Source organism: Myripristis murdjan, chromosome 8 (genome assembly GCF_902150065.1).
Source record: "Myripristis murdjan chromosome 8, fMyrMur1.1, whole genome shotgun sequence".
Taxonomy (NCBI): domain Eukaryota; kingdom Metazoa; phylum Chordata; class Actinopteri; order Holocentriformes; family Holocentridae; genus Myripristis; species Myripristis murdjan.
The window spans coordinates 26,812,414-26,832,084 of record NC_043987.1 but is presented as its reverse complement, the minus strand read 5'-3'; the positions used below and the strand labels follow the sequence as shown (position 1 = coordinate 26,832,084).

Here is a 19,671-nt window from a genome sequence, read left to right as displayed (position 1 = left end):
CTATCGCCTAAAGAAAGCTTTCAAAATGCTTTAACAAACTGGACTTCAAACACGTAAAAACGCGTAAAAAGCATCACAAAATAAAAATGAGGATGGACAGGAATTGAGGTTAAACCCATATTTCAGTGAAAATAAGAATATATCAGACATTCTTTATCAGATTTTCTTTACTTGTATTTTTTTTATCTGTATTTTCTTTACTTGTATTTTTTTTATCTGTAGCACTTTGAGATTTTCGAATGAAAAGTGCTTTACAAATAAAATCTATTATTATTATTATTTATTATAGACATTGCGTGAAAGCAAGTAACAGCAAATGAATGTAATCAGTAATTCCAGATTATTGCTGTGTTTTTGTATGGCCAGTAGATGGCGCACTCCCCCTAAATTAAATCCATTTTGCTTGAACGTGAGATTGGGTGTGTGGCATGAACACACACATACTCATACACACACACACACACACACACACACACACACACACACACTTCAATACTTTTAGTTTATGTCACATATGAATGCTATTGTGAAACACATAAACCTCAGGATACATAATGAGGATAATGACATAACCACTCTGCAAACATCACCAACTCTTTCTCCATTACTCACACAGTTTGGGTGAATAATGTTCAACACCCAGCAACACACCCGCATACATACACCCTTACACACACATACTCACACTTAGAAACACAAACACACATCAAAGAGGCAGACAACCTGGGTGTAACCAAAACAAACACTAAAGTATTCCCACAGGCTTGTTCATTTAGATTCCCATATTTTGCATTTTATGCTGTATGTGATGATAAAAGCTATCCATTTCCCGATAGCAGTAAATTCCCAATTGTTTTGAAATGTTTTGGAAGTTTTAGTTTTGGTTCCTGTCACGCTGGTTTGACAGTAAATATTGTAAGGATTTCCATGGAGAACCCGCACATAACTGGGGGATGCCAAACCACGCCACAGTGATTTCTATGGAAGGGAACTCCCATATTGTGTCTCCTACTCAAACTGTGCCCTCTGGCTAAACTGTGAGAAGTGGAGTATGATGGCCATTTTCCACAGCAGCATCTAGAGGAGTTAAGCACTCCACACTGTGGATAAACAACCTCACCGTCTCCATGGAAACCGTGAGGGGGAACCTGTGTGGGACCAGTCTGGTGCTGTCAACGTGACGCATACAGAAGAAAAACAGAAAGAAAACTACTGTGGTGGGAGACTGAGGTCAGATAGAGAGTCACTTAGCAACACAATGTCCAATATATTACATTATTTATTTTAAAAATTAAATAAATACATTGTCATGAAATTTCTGGATATATTATTTAACAAAACATTTATAAATGTGCATATTATGTTGCATATCTTATGACACTTATGCCGTTATCAATACTGGCTGATAATAAGCAGTTAATATCTTTCAATTTATGTAAATTTAGTAATTATCATGGTTAGAAATTATATAATTATATATTTCTAAAATATATTATTTTACTGTACTAATTAATAAGATGACAACATAACCAGTGTTCTAAGACTTATACTAACAGAAACACTAAACAAATGTTTTGAGTCTAATAACTGAATCTAAAAACAAAAAACAACAACAACAAAAACAGATTCATATGTTCGGCATTGGAATGAAATTGCTAACCAAAACCCATCTGAACAGTTTCATCATTTGCTATGCATATTATATACTGCATTTTGCGTTTTTCCCCTTTATTACTGCTGTTGTTTATTGTTGTTTTTTTTTTCTTTCTTGTCCGTTTTGTGTACTTCACACTTTCTGTTTTGAAAGTGTCAAATAAATAAAGATTATTATCTGAACTGTACGATGTCTTCAGACGGACTGCAGAGTAGAATTCAAATACATTTCAGCGTTCTGAACGTTAATTTCCCCTCTATTTCCAGGCCTCCTGTGGAGGGTTTGAGAAAAACAAAGTCTATCACTGATATTGCAGTGTGCCCTTAAGCCCAGCACCACCCTTTAGATACTGTTTTATTAGAAAGTCTTCATTTAATTGCTATGACAGATCCTCAAGTGTACTCCCAGTACACTTGAACTAGGAATGACTCCTGGAAAATTCCAAAAAAGTCATACAGTCACATGACCTCTGCTTCTACTTATCAGCACAAATTTTTTTAAATCAGGGTGGAAACATGCTGTTATACAAAGAGAACATAATTCTTAAATTGTAGTTGTTTCTCAGCTTTTTCCCAAAGTATTGAAGCTAACAGCTATTTTTTCATAGCTCCAAAAAGGCAAACCCCTGACGCCATTAATCAACTAATTAATGGAATATTCTCCCACTGCTTTTCTGACCGTTTCTCCATGAACATGAAGCCAGTGGTGTGTCTCTTAGCTCCTATGTATCTAACCAGCAGGTTTCAATGTGTGCTGAACATTAGGAGTCTTTGCCATTGTCCAGAGGGAACGTGTCAACCCATTTCTGCGTGCGGGTTCGACACTCATCCCAGTCATAGAGAGGTCGGTACTGGAGGTGGCGCAGGGCTTTGTCTGAACGCACCGTGAAGGATGTGCTGGCCACCGCAAACGTGTAACGGTTCAGCAGCGGTGTGAAGTTGCACAAGGGCTTCAGTAGAAGCCGCAGGAGGTCGTTGAGGCAGGCCAGGAACCACAGGACCACCAGGGGCACGCGGATCTGTCGGAAGTTGAACGCCGTCAGGAACTGCATGTTGAAGGCCTCATAGCTCTTGTAGGGCGAGTCGTCGTAGCAGAAGTACGCCTCGCCTCCGGCTACGTGCGGGCGGTCCTTCAGAGCGCGGGCTGCTAGTAGGTGCATCCAGGCCACATTGCCTATCAAAAAAAAAGAAGAGAATGAGCATCATATCACACTGACAGCGCCCTCACTTCCGCTGAGTACATGAGAATTTACAGAGAATCCACCAAGACTGGTTTGCGTCAAATGCAGGTGTGCCAGCTGTCTCTTATTAGCTGTCACACACATTTTACCAGGTAAACTGATACATTAATACAGTCATTTATTACAATTACATAATTCATACATTAATTAATACATTAATCTCAGAACTGTTTCAAGAAGATTTTTGAAAATGACTCATTAGAGGAGATCTTTGTTTGTCAGATTTAGATTGTGTCATGAGATGGCTCACCCTGGGCGACACTGTGTTGTAAAAGTTTTTTTTTTTTTTTTTTTGAGACTGGTGGTTGCTTAGGTGTCAACTAAAGACAGTATCAGAAGCTGAAAAAAAGCTCACTTCCTCTGTGTCTAAGAGGAAGTGTTGGTATGTGAGAAGTCTACTTCTGCTTCTAGGCTTGATGTGAGCCTATATCAGCACACTAGGCTTTTATAGGCTATAAATAGTTTTACTGTGTGGGTCGGTATATCTGCAGGTTTTTGTTGGGATCCTCAGGCTAGAATACGCCTGAGCTGTCTTCTCCTTCTCCTTGGACTTAGGGTCACAAAACCAAGACCTTTTTGGACTCACCTGCATAGACCCGCCCGTGTTCGGTGTCTGGCGGGATGCCTTGAATCACCCAGCCTCCTGTTCGTACACCCATCTCATAGAATTCCTTCATCAGCTGGTGCTGCTCACCGTAAATCCCCGTTGGCCTCAGAGAGCATGTGTGTAAACATGACCCTCCTTTCAACTGGACAGACAGAGGATCAGCAGAAAATGTTAGGAAGGGACCAGAAATAAAAACATGTACACAAAACGGGCGAAAAACTGGGTCATGTGGATTCTGAATAGAAAGACCAGGAGGGTGGACAGACACCGCAGCAAAGCCACGGGGAATGATGTAGCAGTAACTTATTTCTGAGAATGTGGCTCCGTTACACAAGAACTCCCCCACTGTGGCAGTTTTTACAGTGTTTTTTTTTTTTTTTTTGTGCTTGAATGCAACTGAAGAAATTTCCATGAAAAGACAAACATGTCTGAATGTGTTGCCATCCAGATAAAATATATTCAAATGTAGATGCACTTTATCATATTCGTCTAACATTCAGCAACGATAATACTAATAATGGCATTCAATAACAAGTATGAGTGTTTTTGATAAAGCACACACAGAGTTATTGGCCGTCTCTGGATGACACCATTTGGTTCAGTTTTCCATAATGTTTGTGTAGCTTTTGTTTCGTTATGCTTTGTATGACTGTCATTTTGGCGAGTGTGTTTGCTTTTGTTTTGTTTTGTTTTTAATTGCTCTTTGTGTGTGTAAACTGGATTCCACACTGACATTTAAAATCCTTTTAATGATTTGTTTGCAAAACAAGAACGACACTTAAAAATATTTCTAGCAACGGTAAGTATTTTGAAATTAAAAAGCTGTTACCTTGGTGCCGTTAGCCTCAAGCACAATTTTCTCAGCCTTGGCCTTGCTCTTGGGATAAGGCATGGTGTGATGGATGGGATAGGGTGTGTCTTCATCACCCCTGTGCAGGACAACACACACAAAACAGTCAGAGAAAAAGAGTCAGACAGTGTTTTCTTGAGCCTGCCACATTTATGAGTGGAATGTGTTTGTCGGAAACCAGATGGATGGAGAGCAGCTGGAGCTACAGAGGAAGAAAGAGAGAGGAAGCGAGAGAAGAGTAGAGGACACTAGAGTCTTCCTGCCTCTCAGGCTTTTTCACAGCTTGCACCTACGTTTTGTTTTGCCAAACACTCGGGCAGAGCCAGTCATGCTCTCAAGACAAAGGGTTCTTTCATGCAGTGTTATCAGCTTAGGTAATGCCGTGAAACTGAGAATATTATCTTGAAAAACAGACGTAGCTATGTACATGCACACGCACACACGCACGCAGACATCTGGAAGAACGTTAATGCTTCCAGCGCGTGGCAGGCATACTCTGGTGGTCTGGACAGCTGACAAGTATTTTCTTATCTACCTCTCTTGGTATGACAGACACATCTCTTTCAACTGCTTAGTTAAGATGGACGTCAGCGGAGGTGTCTCGATGCAGAAAGCACAAACACATTGCTCCAGCCAAGATCAGCAGAGTAAAAGGTATGCGACAAACACGCCAACCCTGGTCATTTAGCTATGAATCACCCAAGTAAATGTTATGTGTTGCCAGTGGATGGCTGTGCTCTTTGTCAGCAGTTTGTTTGTATGAGTGGTTGTTTTTCCATTTGGTCTTTTTTCCCCAATGTGTGCCAACAGTTTCAGGATTCCAGTTATCAAACAAGCGGTAACACTGTCCCCCACAGGCACCTGTCACTATCAAGATGCATAATCCGTCCCAGATTCATCCAATCCAGACTGCTCGCATAGTAGTCAAAGACTTTTCCCGGAGGATATTTTGATTAGCACCACTGTTAGCCAATCAGTGGCATTTACTTATTCAAAAGGTCCATGAATGCATCTTTCCTCCATGTTTGATCAAAGTGAGTGATACCCACGTTAACAGCTGAGATATCGTCTGAGATGTTAGATAGGCAGGGAGACCGAGGCAAGTATGCCTTATGTAAGAGAGCTGAGTCATTTTTCAATGGCATTCTAGTCTACATTTACACAATTACGTGAGAAACGAGTGGTGCAGCTGATTTGGTCTTAAAGCACTGAACGCATAGCTATTTCTAGTACCACGCCTAGAATAGCATTACATAACTTGACTGAGTTCAGAGACCAGACTGGCTAATGGAATTCTTTTCTGGGAAGAGACACAAAAAAACATTTATTTGCAGTGACATCAAAGTCTAATTCTGAGCTTAGATGTGTTTCTTTTCATCTACTTGAAGATAAAAGCCTTATTTGATGCTACTCCTGGGACACAAAATGAGCCTTGAATGGGTGTTTGTGTGTGTGTGTGTGTGCGTGTGTGTGTGCGTGCGTGTGTGTGTGTGTGTGCGATCAGCTCAGTGTCTGTCTATCTTCAACTGTTCTCCCCTGTCTGTACCCGCTCTGTTCCTTGGAAGCCAGCTTCAAGAGCAGAGGAGATAACAGTGGCTGCAGAAATGTACCCATGAAACCAGATACAGAACAGATAGTGTATCACATGGTCTTATTTAGTAAATGAGAAAACACACAGAAGATAAAGATGCAAGTTAAATTAAGATACAAGCAACGCAGACATTACAAGAGTGTTGTTTGACTTTTACCTGACGAACGGGTCTCCCCTGTCGTTTGGCCCGACCACCTCCATACTGCTGGTGTACACCAGCTGCTGGATGTCATTTTCCACACAGGCTTTGATAACATTCTCCGTTCCTGAGAAGAGATGAAATAAGATTTCATGGATGAAGGATGCTGGGTGTGATTGGGGAAAGTGTGTCTGTCTTTATTTCCTCCATTCTGACTGTGGTGACTGTCACGGTGTTCAGACCTGTTATTACTTCCTGAAATTAAACTGAAGGCCAGTATAAATCCTAACCTGGGAGTGGACATGCAGTACAGGGTAACCTGTCACTACACAATGAACAAGAACCCAACAACTGGAGTCCTAACATTTCGATACTAATTAAAGACCTCCGATTTAGGATTTAGGATTTTCAGACTTTATTAAAAAGGGATGCTAAACTAAAATATATAATTTTGGTTGAAAAGAAAATCTCATGAACATGTGAGAATCTGAAACTCTTTCCATGCGGAGAGAAGCTTATCTTTTTTTCTCAGGAATAAAAGCTACTTTCACATGTACGATCAGAGTGATCTGGTGCTGTCGGCACCTTTTTTTTTTTCTTCGACTTTCGAAGGACCCTAGCAAAACGTCGACGTCATTGAGTGACATCAACGTTTTGCCAGGGCATGCGCTAGCAAGTACATAATTTTACTGAGGATTATTTTACCAATCTAAGGTTAAGCTGTTTGGTCTTACCAGGGTCCAGACAATATCTCTACCCTACATGGGGAGCTAAAGCCCACCTAGGCCTACAGGAATGTATTACTGGAGAAAAGGCAGGGTCTTGTCTAATGAAATCTCCTCTGTGGACATTTTGTCCTGCATCTTCTTTCCATAGATAGGTTGGATGTACAAACAAGCCTGCCCCTTTTCAACAATACGATGAAGATAATAGCACTCAAGAGTAATACTAAATTTTTTTTTAAAAATCTACATTTTTAACAGGGTTTGCTGTCTCTTTAACAACTGTTTAATAACTTGTTGTGACTGGGTCAAGGAGGAAGTAAAAAGAGGGCAAATTCCAAATAAAGCAGAAATGAACACAATCTTCCCAAAATGTTATTGATAAACAATATCTGTTCCAGTTTGGCAGAAGATAAAGAGTAGTACTCCTCACTTGCGCGTGCCGGTAATCATGTCTAGTATGATGAGTCATTGCTCACACTTAAAGGAACATCTTAAACATATCTGTGAACAACAGTTTGTAATATATCAATTGAATAACTGCAGGGGGGAAAGTGTGCAGTGCCAGTGACTTTAAGAGAAATCAGCATCCATGCCCACAGAGACTCTCTGTAGTCCTGCAGGAACAATGAGTGTACTATAACCCTATCAGGAAAAAATAAAACTGCTGTATTGCAAAACAATATTTCTGTGGTGTCAATGTCAGTTTTTTGTGAACTCTGTGGTATAAAACTGATTACGCTTTGGCTGGCACCTCAGGTTCAGAAATTGTTGACGCATTGCTAAAAAATGGAGTAATGTGTATCAGGGTGAAAACAAAACAGATATCCAAACAGTTTGGAGTCTAACTCCATCTTGGGATTATAACAAGAGGTTTGTGAATCGTAACATCAACTTTTCAAATAGATACAACAAAAGCTGTTTCAGCCTCAGTGGGTTTTAGTGTGCACAGTTGCAAAAATGCAAGAGCGGTGTGGAATGTGTGGTCCACCTAGGGATGGAATTTGGCTGTAGCTGCTGGGGTTTCAGAAGAAAAGCTGACTCTTCACCCTCCTACCACCCTGGCGAGAGGGTGACTTTACAACTACTCTCCAAAAATGTTTCACTGTCCTCCACAGAATAAAAAAAAAATTCAGGAGAAATGCAGGCTCATGTGATAAACACATTCCTGTTCATGCCTCATGCCATACTGATGATGATTAATGCTAACACATGCATTATTTCACGTTTTGACCATTAACTTACAATATTGAGATAGTACAATAAGTTATTTCAGATGGTCCACAAACATGTTTTCACAAGATGTCCTATTTTGGAGGTGCACATAAACACAATTCTACAAGACACACACACACACACATACACACCAACTACTATCAATAAGTTCCAGACATAAAATCAAAGCGAGTAATAAGAGTACTGTTACATCTGTTTTGTATGCAGGTATCTAATGCAAACAAAGATCTACATTAGTCACCTAAATAAAACCACATGCAAGCCTATTTTTGTGCAATGAAAACCACCTGACATGTTGTTGTCAACAAAACTTGATTAAATTGTTTCCTTGCTCGCTTCCAGCTGATGACAAATACGCACACACACACAGACTCCTTCATACTAGTCACATGCCTCAGTCCAACACACTAACTCAGAAACGTGACTCTTATACCCAATGACACATCTTCATCTGAATATATTTGCAGCTGCCATCACTGACAGCCCTCTCATCATGTTCCAGGAAAAGAAAGGAAAGAGGTAATGAATGAAGGGGAAAACCATGGCTTGCCCCCTAGAGGTGGACAATTAAAGGTTTCTGAAGGCCAGTTTTGAAGGTTTCTGAAGCTGCCAGTGGCTGATATTCAGCAACCTTTAGATTACACCATTTTCATGCCAAATGTCTGGTGTTTCCCCAGAACTGAATTCTTTCCAGGGTGGAAAAGCCTCTCAAACAGCACTTAAGGCGTCATGAGGCACTTAAATTCAATTCTCTCAGGGTCAGCAGCTGTGTCAGACCACAACTATTCAGCGGCAAGGGAAACTCTGATAAACTGTAGAGGGTGGAGGCAAGATCTCGTATAGTGAGCACCAAAACAAGCTGTAGCAAACAAGCTGTATCCACTCAGAGTAGAGGTTTCCTGTTTTGTTTTGCTGCATTTGTGCTTTCCCGAATGTACATCATTCTGACAGCTGAACCACCCATAATTAATTATTCCTGTCCTCTTTCCTCTCTTTCGGATTGCCAGTCTCCCTTCTGCTTCCCATTCCCTTCGCCGAAGTCTAACCTTTAACGTTGACGGCATTGATGACTTCTTCTGGGACTCGGTACCAGACGTCCACCAAGCTGGCTGTGTGGATGACGACGTTGGCCCCGCGGCAGACCTCTAGGACACTGGAATGGTCTGTGATGTCCCCCTTGATCACCAGCACCTTGACCCGGTCTGAGGAAGGAACAGGAAGGCACAGAGGTTATCAGTCTGAATCACAGGGAAATGTATTCCTGCACTGAGACTCTTTTCACAGGAACTCTAGACTGGCACGCAAGCTTCACAGAGCAGCAGCTGCAGACATGTAGCCCATCTTAAGAGAAACTGGATAAAATTTCAACATGGAGTTTATTACCAAATGTTTCAGACTGTCTTCCGGGAGGGAAGGAAGGAAATCCTATTTACAGATTTTCATCTTTAAAGAAGAACTGCCTGAGACCAAATTACCTCATGCTATGTAAATCCCTTGTGTTTCTACACATGCCTTCTAACTTGGGGGAAACAATTCTCACAAAAGGCAACAATTGATCCATTTTTCATCCTTGAAAATCTTGAACAAAAAGGCCTTCAGAGCTGTTCACAGCCCATGTCCATTGTCCTTGAGACGGGTTCAACTGATAACCAGAGGACAAAGCGTCCTGTGAGCTCCAAGGACACGGAATAGACTTTTGAACCCAGCATAAATGATTCAGCATTGGGTTTCAGCGGTTATAATGTGACACGCAGCACCTTTATAATTTCGTCTAATTAAAGGATAGGCCTGCCAGCCTGTTGCAACACCACTCAGACACAACTGTTTGCACGACTGCCATCTGTAACGCACCTGTCTGTTGTGGTTCTGCGCGCTAGTTAGAAAACATCAATCAGACTAAGTTAACTTCTCATTTTCTTTGTGTGGCTTTCTATGTGGGCTTATTTGCCTGTTAATGAGACATCTCCAATTACCGGTACTGCTCTGGGGTTCAGCCTCAGTGCTGCTGGGAATAAACACTGAAAGCAGAACCAAGTTTTTTCCACTGTGGTAAAGAGATCTCCCTAAGGCTGGCCAGGCACATCCTACTTACTGGCAGGTACAAAAAAGGTGTTCTGCTGTAAATGTAATTTCCCTCACTGGAGCATTCATGCACACATTCATATCAGTCACATTTTTAACCAAGGAATCCCCCGTGCATCTTGGGATTCAGTCATTTTAATATTCTCAAGGAGGAAACAAAAAACAAAGAGAGACATGGAGGAAATATGATGAGCTACACCCACACAGGTCACAACCCACAACTATCACGATGATTAAAACACCGTTGGCCTTCTTCCGAAACTTAAATTTGATATCCAAAGTGCTCTGAAAGCAAGACAGGCACACAGACTGAATTGTACCCAGATGAGTAATAGAAGTGTAATGACAGAATATTCAGTGACAAATCAGGATGTCCTGGTCCGGGCACAGGAAATGTTTGGGAGTTGGCCGCGTTGTGGATCTGTGGCCCTTTGCGTCAGGAGAGCATCTCTGCCGGCCGACCCACACACCATGCACCGTGTGGGGGAAACATGTTTTTCTATACTGTCATTTTCCATACTGGAGTGTAGACTGCGGCTGTAACCTACTTTCAAGGTTCAAGCTGCTGGTCTCACCCTCCTGTAGCCTTGTATCGTGCACATTATTCACATTTAACATACTTGGTGTTTTAGCAACATAGATTAAAGTCTATCCTATCATTACTCACCTGTAAGGATTATAGCATTATAGTTTAGTCAAGTCGCGTTTAATTACCTATACAAAACCCATTAAGGAATAATAATGCAACAACACAATTTAAAAATACAAATATTACAGTGGCACAGGAGAAATGATACTATAAAAACACCACTGAGCATACACATGATAAGAGATAATACAGGAATATAGTGATGACATGACAGGTCAACGCCTCAAGGAACTCATTAAAAAAAAAAAAAAAAAAGGGTGGCAATTTAACCCTCATATGGTATTCGTTTTTTTTGTTACACAGGGAGTCCTGCTGGATCTGGTGGACCCATTGCAAATTGGGGCTTTTAATTCAACATAATAAAACCTTTTGTTGTTAAGATACCCAGCTGCAAGTAATATAAACAATACATAGGTTTGTTTTTTGTGAAAACGGGTCCCACAGACCCGAATACCTTATGAGGGTTAATAGTAAAGAGAAAGAAAAATCAGTGGTTGCCCCACAGCAAAACAATCCAAAACAAAAATACATATACACAGAAAAGGCGGTGACATAACCAGCGGCAAAGGCTGTGCCGTTTTTCTCACGGATGGATCTTGGGAGAAACTGAATGGTAATTCAGTTTATCATTCAAATTCTGTGTTTACACCTGGCCAGGACATGCACGTCCCATCATCCGGTTAAAATATAACAGCTGGGTTTACTTAGGTCACTCTGCACTTGGTCATGCATATCATCCACCAAACAAGCGCTGTACTTTGCTACCAAGTTAATTTTGTCCCACGGCCAGCGAGATAAAACATGGGGAGCTGCAGGTTTAAAATAACACTGAAACAAGAGCTGAAACGTCGACCATATGTACGCTGATTTAAGAAGAAGCTTCGACTGATTGAGAAAGAAAAAAAACCCGGCTGGCCGTAAAGAGAGACGAAATTTTAATGTAACACAGGAACAAATTTAAAAGTCGCAGTTTTGTGAATGAAGCGTCGGTTAGTTGGGCTAGCTAGCTAACGTTTGAGATAACGGCAGGTGTGTTTACGGAGGCTAGGAAAAGACAACCGACCAAATCGTACAGTCACATAATGAGACGGTGTGTGTGTGTGTGTGTGTGTGTGTGTGTGTATGTGTGTGTGAGGTTTGACCTACCTGTGCTGTGTTCCTTTAAACTTAAGTCAACATGCTTGTCAAACAGTCGCACCTCCGCTAGCCCGTCTTCCTTCTCCAGCAGAACTTGCAGCAGGTGCCTGCCGAGGAAACCGCAGCCTCCGGTGACCACGTAGACGAGACCCGACGGCTTCTCACTCATTATTCTGGACTTTGGTGCAGTGACGGCTCTGCTCTGGTGCTGTTTCTACTGTCCCTCCCTCTGCAGACGCGGCTGATAACCTCCCGCACTCCGCCGTACGGTCTATATATACACAACCAGCCCCTCCCTCCTCCCTCCCTCCTCCCTCCCTCACTCAGGCTGTCAGGCAACGCAAACATAAACAACTTCCGATTTTCAGAAAATAAAAAAAATCTGCATTCATCATCAGTCATCACGCGATTAAAAATATTGTAGGAACAACCCGCAGCGCCTAATGATTAAATAAATAAACAAATACTATTTTTATTGTATTTCATTTTATTATTATTATTATTATTTTTTTTTTTTTTTTTTTTTTTTGGCGATCAACCACTCTATAAACACATAGCATCAGTTATTTGTATATTTAACCCTTTATAGGGCAAGTGACTATTTTTGGTAATTTCAGAAATTTTACATATCAGGCCCATCCCCTGTCTCAGTTAGTTCAATAATCATTTGGTCTTCACCCAGCCAATCAGCAAAGATCGCTCTACATCCCAGGTCACATGATTGTGGCATTTGACCAATCTCAATGGCTTTGATTTTCTATTACAAAATAAAAATTTTAGAAAAATTTTATAGAAGTAATAAAGTCCTGTCATGTTTTCTAATAACAGTCTAGGGTTGTTGTTTTTTTATTTCAAAGTATTTCAATGAGTGCCCTATAAAGGGTTAAGTGTTGATTTCCCCATACAGCAGTTTGGTGCGACTAGATTAGTCTTAAAGGCCCCATGCTTTACACTTTTCCAGGGTTTTATTTTAACTGTTGATGTCCCTAGCAAGATGTATTTGTGGTTTTGAGTAGTTATAGGGATGAGCGAGTAGCAACACCACTATCTGTATCTGTATCCGTTCAACCATCTATCTACATTATCCGTATCAGTACTCAGAGCGGGGCCTAAACCGGAAGTGGGTGGTATCTGACAGGGAATGGGTGGGGCTTAACCAGCATGTTATTTTAAGCCTGAAATTCATTTCATTTTTTTCCTTTCAACTTTATTTCAGACCAGTATGGTCCATATAAACACTGTTACAGCCCAGCTCTTAGGCTGCAGCAAGAATGGGAGACGAGACGAGCTTTGCAAAAGTAAAAGAATATTTATTTACCCCAAAATAACCCATAGAACTGAGGAAAAATGTGGAAGTCAGTGGTCAGTAGTGTAGGCATGTGTGGATGTGTGGAAGTGTCAGAAAACAACAAAAACACCAGCCGCGTCCGCTCTGGACGGCAAGAGCAAAAGAGTGGAGAGAGCTCCATGGGGGAGGAGGGTGAGCTTTATAGGAGAGACCACACCGGGCCCAGGTGTGGCTCATCAGCAGCTCCAATCAAACAGGCGACGCCCTCCGCCCTGCCCTGCAAGGACAAAAAGAGAAACCCAACAGCCACCAGCAACAGGGACAACTAGTGGAGTGGAGGGGTCGTCACAACACAAATAAAAGAGCAAACAAAAAAAAAACAACTACAATGATTAAAACAATAAAAAAGTTCATATACCACAATAGCTAAAACACATAGACAATCACTCCAGTGCCTCCAGAAGCAAGAAAGGTACCGTACCTAGTGTCACTCCTTGTAGGCTCAACCAGGACCTGAACAACTTCATTCTTTGAGTCAGACAATCGACATATAAATTTAAACATAAAATTCCTCAGCACAGCACAAAAGGCACATTACTGCTCACAAACATTTGACCTGCACTTGTGCACCTTGGAAGCTTAAGCAGGATCCTGAAAGCATCATTATATGCCGCATTAAGCTTTTTCATGTTTGCTTTGCTGTAACTGCACCACAAGATCTGAGAAGGGCTAATTTAACATCATCAGTACACATATGGAATTTGCATGCCAGCATGCTCGCAAGCAAATGATGATGGCAAGCAAATAATTCACTTGCGCAAATTATTTGCTTGCCATCATCATTTGCATCGCATAAATCATCTCTGATGACGTGACCCAAGTATCTTACCTTATTCACTACATTTAGTACTTGATCAGACAGAAGGAACAACGGAAAGTTCAACTTCTGGTATTCTTTAGTTTTTACGGAAGCCCTAAAGGGCCATACAAACATATATTTTATTTCCTCCGTTTTCTCGTGATAACGAGATAATTCCTCCGTTTTCTCGTGATAACGAGATAATTTTCCTCTGTTTTCCCGTGATAACGAGATAAATTTCCTCCGTTTTCTCGTGATAACGAGATATTTTTCTTCCGTTTTCTCGTGATAACGAGATAATTTTCCTCCGGGTTCTCGTGATAACGAGATAATTAAATCGAGATCTCGAGAAAACAAAGCGATTGTCTTATTGAATTATTGCAGGAAACATCAGTCAGTGTAGCAATGTCAGAGAAGCAGGAGAATATTGATCACTGCATCACTTATCTGTTCAATCAAGGCCTGACACGGGCTGAAATAGCTTTATGCTTTATGTCAGGGGTCACCAATCATGTGCCATGGAGGGCCGAGAGGCTGCAGGTTTTCATTCCAACCAAGACCTCCACCAGGTGATTTCACTGATCACCTGGAGCTAATCAGTGAAATCACCTGGTGGAGGTCTTGGTTTGGAATGAAAACCTGCAGCCTCTCGGCCCTCCATGGCACGTGATTGGTGACCCCTGCTTTATGTGTCCAAGGAGACGTCAGTCAGCATGACATGTCACGTATGATGGAAATCTCAGGCCTATCACGTTTCATTCATTCATTCAAAACGGAGGGGAAATATCTCGTTATCACGAGAAAACGGAGGAAAATTATCTCGTTATCACGAGAAAACGGAGGAAATTTATCTCGTTATCACGGGAAAACGGAGGAAATAAAATATATGTAGGTATGGCCCTTTAGGGCTTCCGTAAGTTTTAAATATCATAACAACACTCTTTTTAGAGTTAAACTTAATGTCAGTCTGCACACCATAACCTGAGCACACTCTGAGCTGTTGTTGTAAACCAGCACTACAAGGAGACAGGACAACTAACAAGACAGACAGCATGGAGTCAGGTAATACACCATGGATTAAAAACCCAGAAAAACAGATGGCAAGTAACACTGATACTCTATGGCTAGCATACTTCAGATGTTCTGCTGTTATTCGGTCAAGACCACATGCTTTCCTCATTTCTCAATAGCAAAACACACTTCATCAGGTCTAATAACCACACCATCATTGTTCAAAACATCACCAACATTAAATGTATCGCTCTCAACACAGTTAAAAATATCCCTATAATGTTTTCTCCATAGTTCAGCAATATTTTCTGATCATGTAACCCCATCAATACTAGATGGCAAGTACATCTTACTGTTATTAATAACCTTGACTTCTTTCCAGAACTCATATATTCTGCTGTAGCTTTTTGACCATGGAATTTGCCCTCACCGCCTGTTCATTTCTTTCAATGAAGCGTACAGCATACTTAAATCTAGCATTTGCATATTTCTTGTGTTCACACTCAGGGCCATTCCTAGGTTTTCCTTCCGTTATTTAATAAATATTTCAGTAATTTGAACACTGAAATGTAGTTGTGTAAAAGTCATTTGGATGGACAGGAGTTGTGGCATTGTAACAACATAATGATATAAAAGAAAGTTAATACCAATAAACCCATTTGTACTTTTTTTTCCCTTCCCCTTGCCCGGAGAGTCGAATCGATAAGCAAATTTGTTCGTGGAATCGGAATCGCTAAAATCTTATCAAATCCCATCCCTAGTCTCCTTGCAAACGTCTGTGGTGCAACAACGTTTCTTTGACATGTCGCTAACTTGTTAGCTCGTTACCTGGGGAGCGGAGGCGGGCTGGCTAGTTTATGTGTGACATCACAGAAAGGAGGAAATGCTGTCCGCTCATCTTGAAGGGAGAGTTTCAAAAGAACAGGCTGTGTGCGTTTCTCCATTTATCACAGGTTTAATGCATGGGACAGTATTTATGTGGCCCCGAGACCTTCCCTATCCCGAAGAAACATGGGGGGAAAGTTTCCATCTAAAACGCACCTTTTCAGCAGGAAATACCATGCATCCAAATATGAATAGTTTTTTCAGTTTATGTTTTCAGTATTTATTTACAACCAGTGCTATCCGTGGGTTAAGTAAATACACTGATTTTTAGTGTTTTCCACCATTGCGCACAGCTACGTGGCAGTTTATTGTGAAAGACACCCACCTCTTTGCGCAGCTGAACAATGCAGCTGGTGGCTCTCGGGGGGGAAATTGCTATGTGCAGTTCCTCTGAAGATTATTAAACAGCTCCTCAGCCTTCCTTCAGGGGGTAAGAGATTAGACATGGTACACTGTTTGTAACCTATAATGCTCTCTTCCAAATCTCATAATAATGCTTTGATTCATAACAATATTGTTGTGTGTTGGGTTTATTTTTCCTGTGCTACAAAGTTTTTCCAACCATCTGGCAAGCTGCAACACGATGCAGCCCGATTCTAAGTGATGATGTGGATGGATCTCAGGATTTGATTTAGTAGCATTCTTTGCTTAATAACTGCTCAAGTCGGCCGTTCTGTGCCTGAACGAGGGGAAACATACAAAGCATACCTTCACTGTAAATATAGGGTTTTTTTTCATTGCTTTATCGCATTATAGAGTGTTTCAGTTATGGCCCCAGGCATTACACACACACTCAGTGGCCACTTTAATAGCTCCGACTGCACAATCCAATCCAACTGTTGTGCCATAAAGTTTTACTTTTCTGCTGCCTATAATGCTCAGGTTTTCTTGTTGTCACAGTAATAGAGGTGTTCATTCATTTCTATGTTTGGCACTGAGCTCATAGTTAGTGCTGCTGTTGCACTGGACTGCATTTTACTGAGGTGTTTCCACTATTCTGTCCCCCCTCATGTATATAAAATAGGGAGGACAAAAAATTAGAAACACCTCTCAATATAATGTAGTCTAGTGCAAGACCTCTGCAAACTACGACCTCAATGATAAACATAGAATTAAACTTATAAAGTGGCCACCGAGTGTGTCTTCAGTCAAAAAACAACATGCATGGAGCGGAGTGGGGATCCTTATAATTTAGATTTGAAAGAAGAAATCATGAGGCACTCGAAAGGGAGATGAATTTTAAAAATGCCTTTAATATCATATGACTTGTTCTAAAGGAATTCACCAGACTTGACTTGATTATCATGAAGCACAGAGGCATTTTATTCTCTCTCTCTCTCTCTTTTTTTTTTTTTTGTGCATTCAGTCAGAGGAGGTGATGCTGAGTGGTGTCATTTCTTCAACAGCAAAGAAGCACACATGCATACAACACAAATCTTAAATGCAGAAATGAATAACTAAATCACTTTGATCAAGACAGCCCTGAATTTCAGTAATCAAACAACAAAATTAGTAAATGAAATTGTGTTATTCAGGCAGCAATGGAAAAATGAACATGAAGTTGTATGAAATCCTCCCCTGCAGTGCAGTGCACAAAAAGTGATTTTTTTTTTTTACTTAAGGTGTCCCCTGGGCCAAGTTCTGGCCTCCTGAAGTGTTGAAAGAGGTAGTTCTGGCTAGTTTGCTGGGGTCACAAAAATAAAAAGTTTTGCTTCTTGAAACAACATGCACTCAAAATAGTAATAAATTTCCATCGTAAAAACACCTCCGGGAAAAAAAGTCAAACTTCATAATCACTTGGCAGGAGATCAAAGCATGAGCTCCTATCTTCAATTGACATGCATGTGTGTGTTTAACGACAGCCGCCAAGCCCAAATACAGAATAGTTGTCTTATAGGGCTGTGTCTATATGAATTTGATTGCATTAATCATGTAACCTGCCCGTACGCTGCTGATCATGTGACTTGTGTAAGAGGCATCCCTGGAGCCGAGGCTGACCCATTTTGCACTTGGCCCGATGGAGGCTCCAGTGGCTGAAACACGTTGGCATGTTTTAACCGAACAGCCATGGGGTATTAAAGGCTTCTTGGATTCATATCTTTTACAATTTTTGGGCCAGCACATCTGACTCAATTAGTCAACGCCTTGCTGTAGTCGAACAAATATGTGGATTTGCAGATGTCCCTGAGGTGTTATATTAAAACCCCTGTCATGCCACACTGTCGCAATAAATTATATGCACATTAGTGTTCAGTATTGACAGAACAAGTCGATAGCATTCAAATATATAACAGCTGTTATCTTTCGTACATTATTCCAGTGAGTCTTTGGCACAAAGCACAGGACAAACAGAAAGTTACTAAATGTCGGGTGGATAAAATACTAACTCTCTAACCGTCCCCTGTGGAAACCTCCCTTGTTCTGTGCGGTGACCTCACTGATCTGGCTCTTCTGCTATTGGACTCCATGCCCCTCATGCTGCCTCTCCCACCGGACTCCTTTGTGTTTGCTCTTTCATCTGAAGCAGCCTTTTGTTAAAGGTTGATTACGACATCACATAACCCTAAGTCAGCGCCTCCCAAGCTCGGCTGTGGGGATCACCGGGAGCGGGGCTCTTCCAGGGGGCTCTCGGGGGTCCACAGCAACATGAACACAGCTACTTTCACTTTTATTTCACTTAGTAGGAGTGCAACACAGAGAGAAAATGCACAACAATGACTATGCTGACCCTATAACCTATAACCTCCCCATCCACAGTCAACCTCTACCAAATGCGGTCTGTGGCTTACATTCCCTCACACGACAAAGATTGGAAACATTTGCTCTAAATTGTGCATTTAACAAAGGAAATTGCTCACCTGCTGTACCAGAGTTTGAACCCTTTCAGACACACACACACACAATCATGCGCGCAGGCACGTAAGCAAACAGATGTGGAATTTCCTTTAATTTTCCAGTTCCAGGCAGTTGTCATGAGACTCGAGGGGAAACTATGAATTATACTTTTTCCATGGCATTCAACCAGAAAGTGTCATTTGTGGAGCGTCAGCCGGCCTCACAGGTGTTTTGGGAATTTCCTCGTCTGTCCGCTCAACACAAAGGGGTCATTTTCTCCCCTCTGCCCACTTTGATGCTGTATTTTATCATCAGTGAATTTCCTCTGTTCCTGAACTAAACTCAGAGGGAATAACAGCTAGTCTAAGCAGATTTATTGCTTAAAACCCATCAGTGTTAAACAGATCGAATCGCTGTTCAGTATTTACAAGGCTATAGAGTTACTCAGTGCACTGTAACCATAATAGCGTTCAGCTCTGAGACAAGCCGAGTAAACGGTACCAAATATTTGGTTCGCCATTTCAAGTTAATGATAACATGATATAAACAGCCCAAGACTCAAATTCCAAGAGTAGTGAATTCAGCAGGATGCCCCATTACTCAGCAGAGGGCTGCCCTCTCAAAGCCGAATGTCCTTTCAACCCCAGTCTGTCTGCAACCTCGCCACCTCTGCCTCCCTTTCCTTTGCCGTCATCTGATGACTGAGATCCTGCGTTTCCGAGGTCATATTTCGACATGTCTGTTTCTCACGTTCTGCTCGTTTGCACAGGAAGCCTCAAGGTTGCAGATGCAAATAAACGATGGAAGCCTTTGTAGTTTCTGGAAAGTAAGAAACTTCCTGTTTACTCCACATCACCCACGCCATGAAAATGTATTATAAGAGCAG

At 41.4% G+C, this 19,671-nt stretch overlaps 2 protein-coding genes across 2 annotated transcripts in view; both read right to left on the bottom strand.

Annotated features, from left to right (window-relative positions):
* Positions 1-1,261: 1,261 nt before the first annotated feature.
* Positions 1,262-12,076, bottom strand: hsd3b7 (hydroxy-delta-5-steroid dehydrogenase, 3 beta- and steroid delta-isomerase). The gene is made up of 6 exons (XM_030058890.1): positions 11,917-12,076; positions 9,086-9,241; positions 6,100-6,208; positions 4,331-4,430; positions 3,481-3,643; positions 1,262-2,827 (listed from the first exon to the last, which is right to left on the bottom strand). The coding sequence occupies exons 1-6, from the start codon at positions 12,074-12,076 to the stop codon at positions 2,415-2,417; spliced, it is 1,101 nt and encodes a 366-aa protein (XP_029914750.1). The 3' UTR covers positions 1,262-2,414.
* Positions 5,585-19,671, bottom strand: part of setd1a (SET domain containing 1A, histone lysine methyltransferase) — a 36,210-nt gene continuing 22,123 nt past the window's right edge. Inside the window, exon 22 of the transcript XR_003928659.1 lies at positions 5,585-5,589. The gene's annotated coding sequence lies outside the window, so the exon portion shown is untranslated. The remainder of the gene's footprint in view (positions 5,590-19,671) is intronic.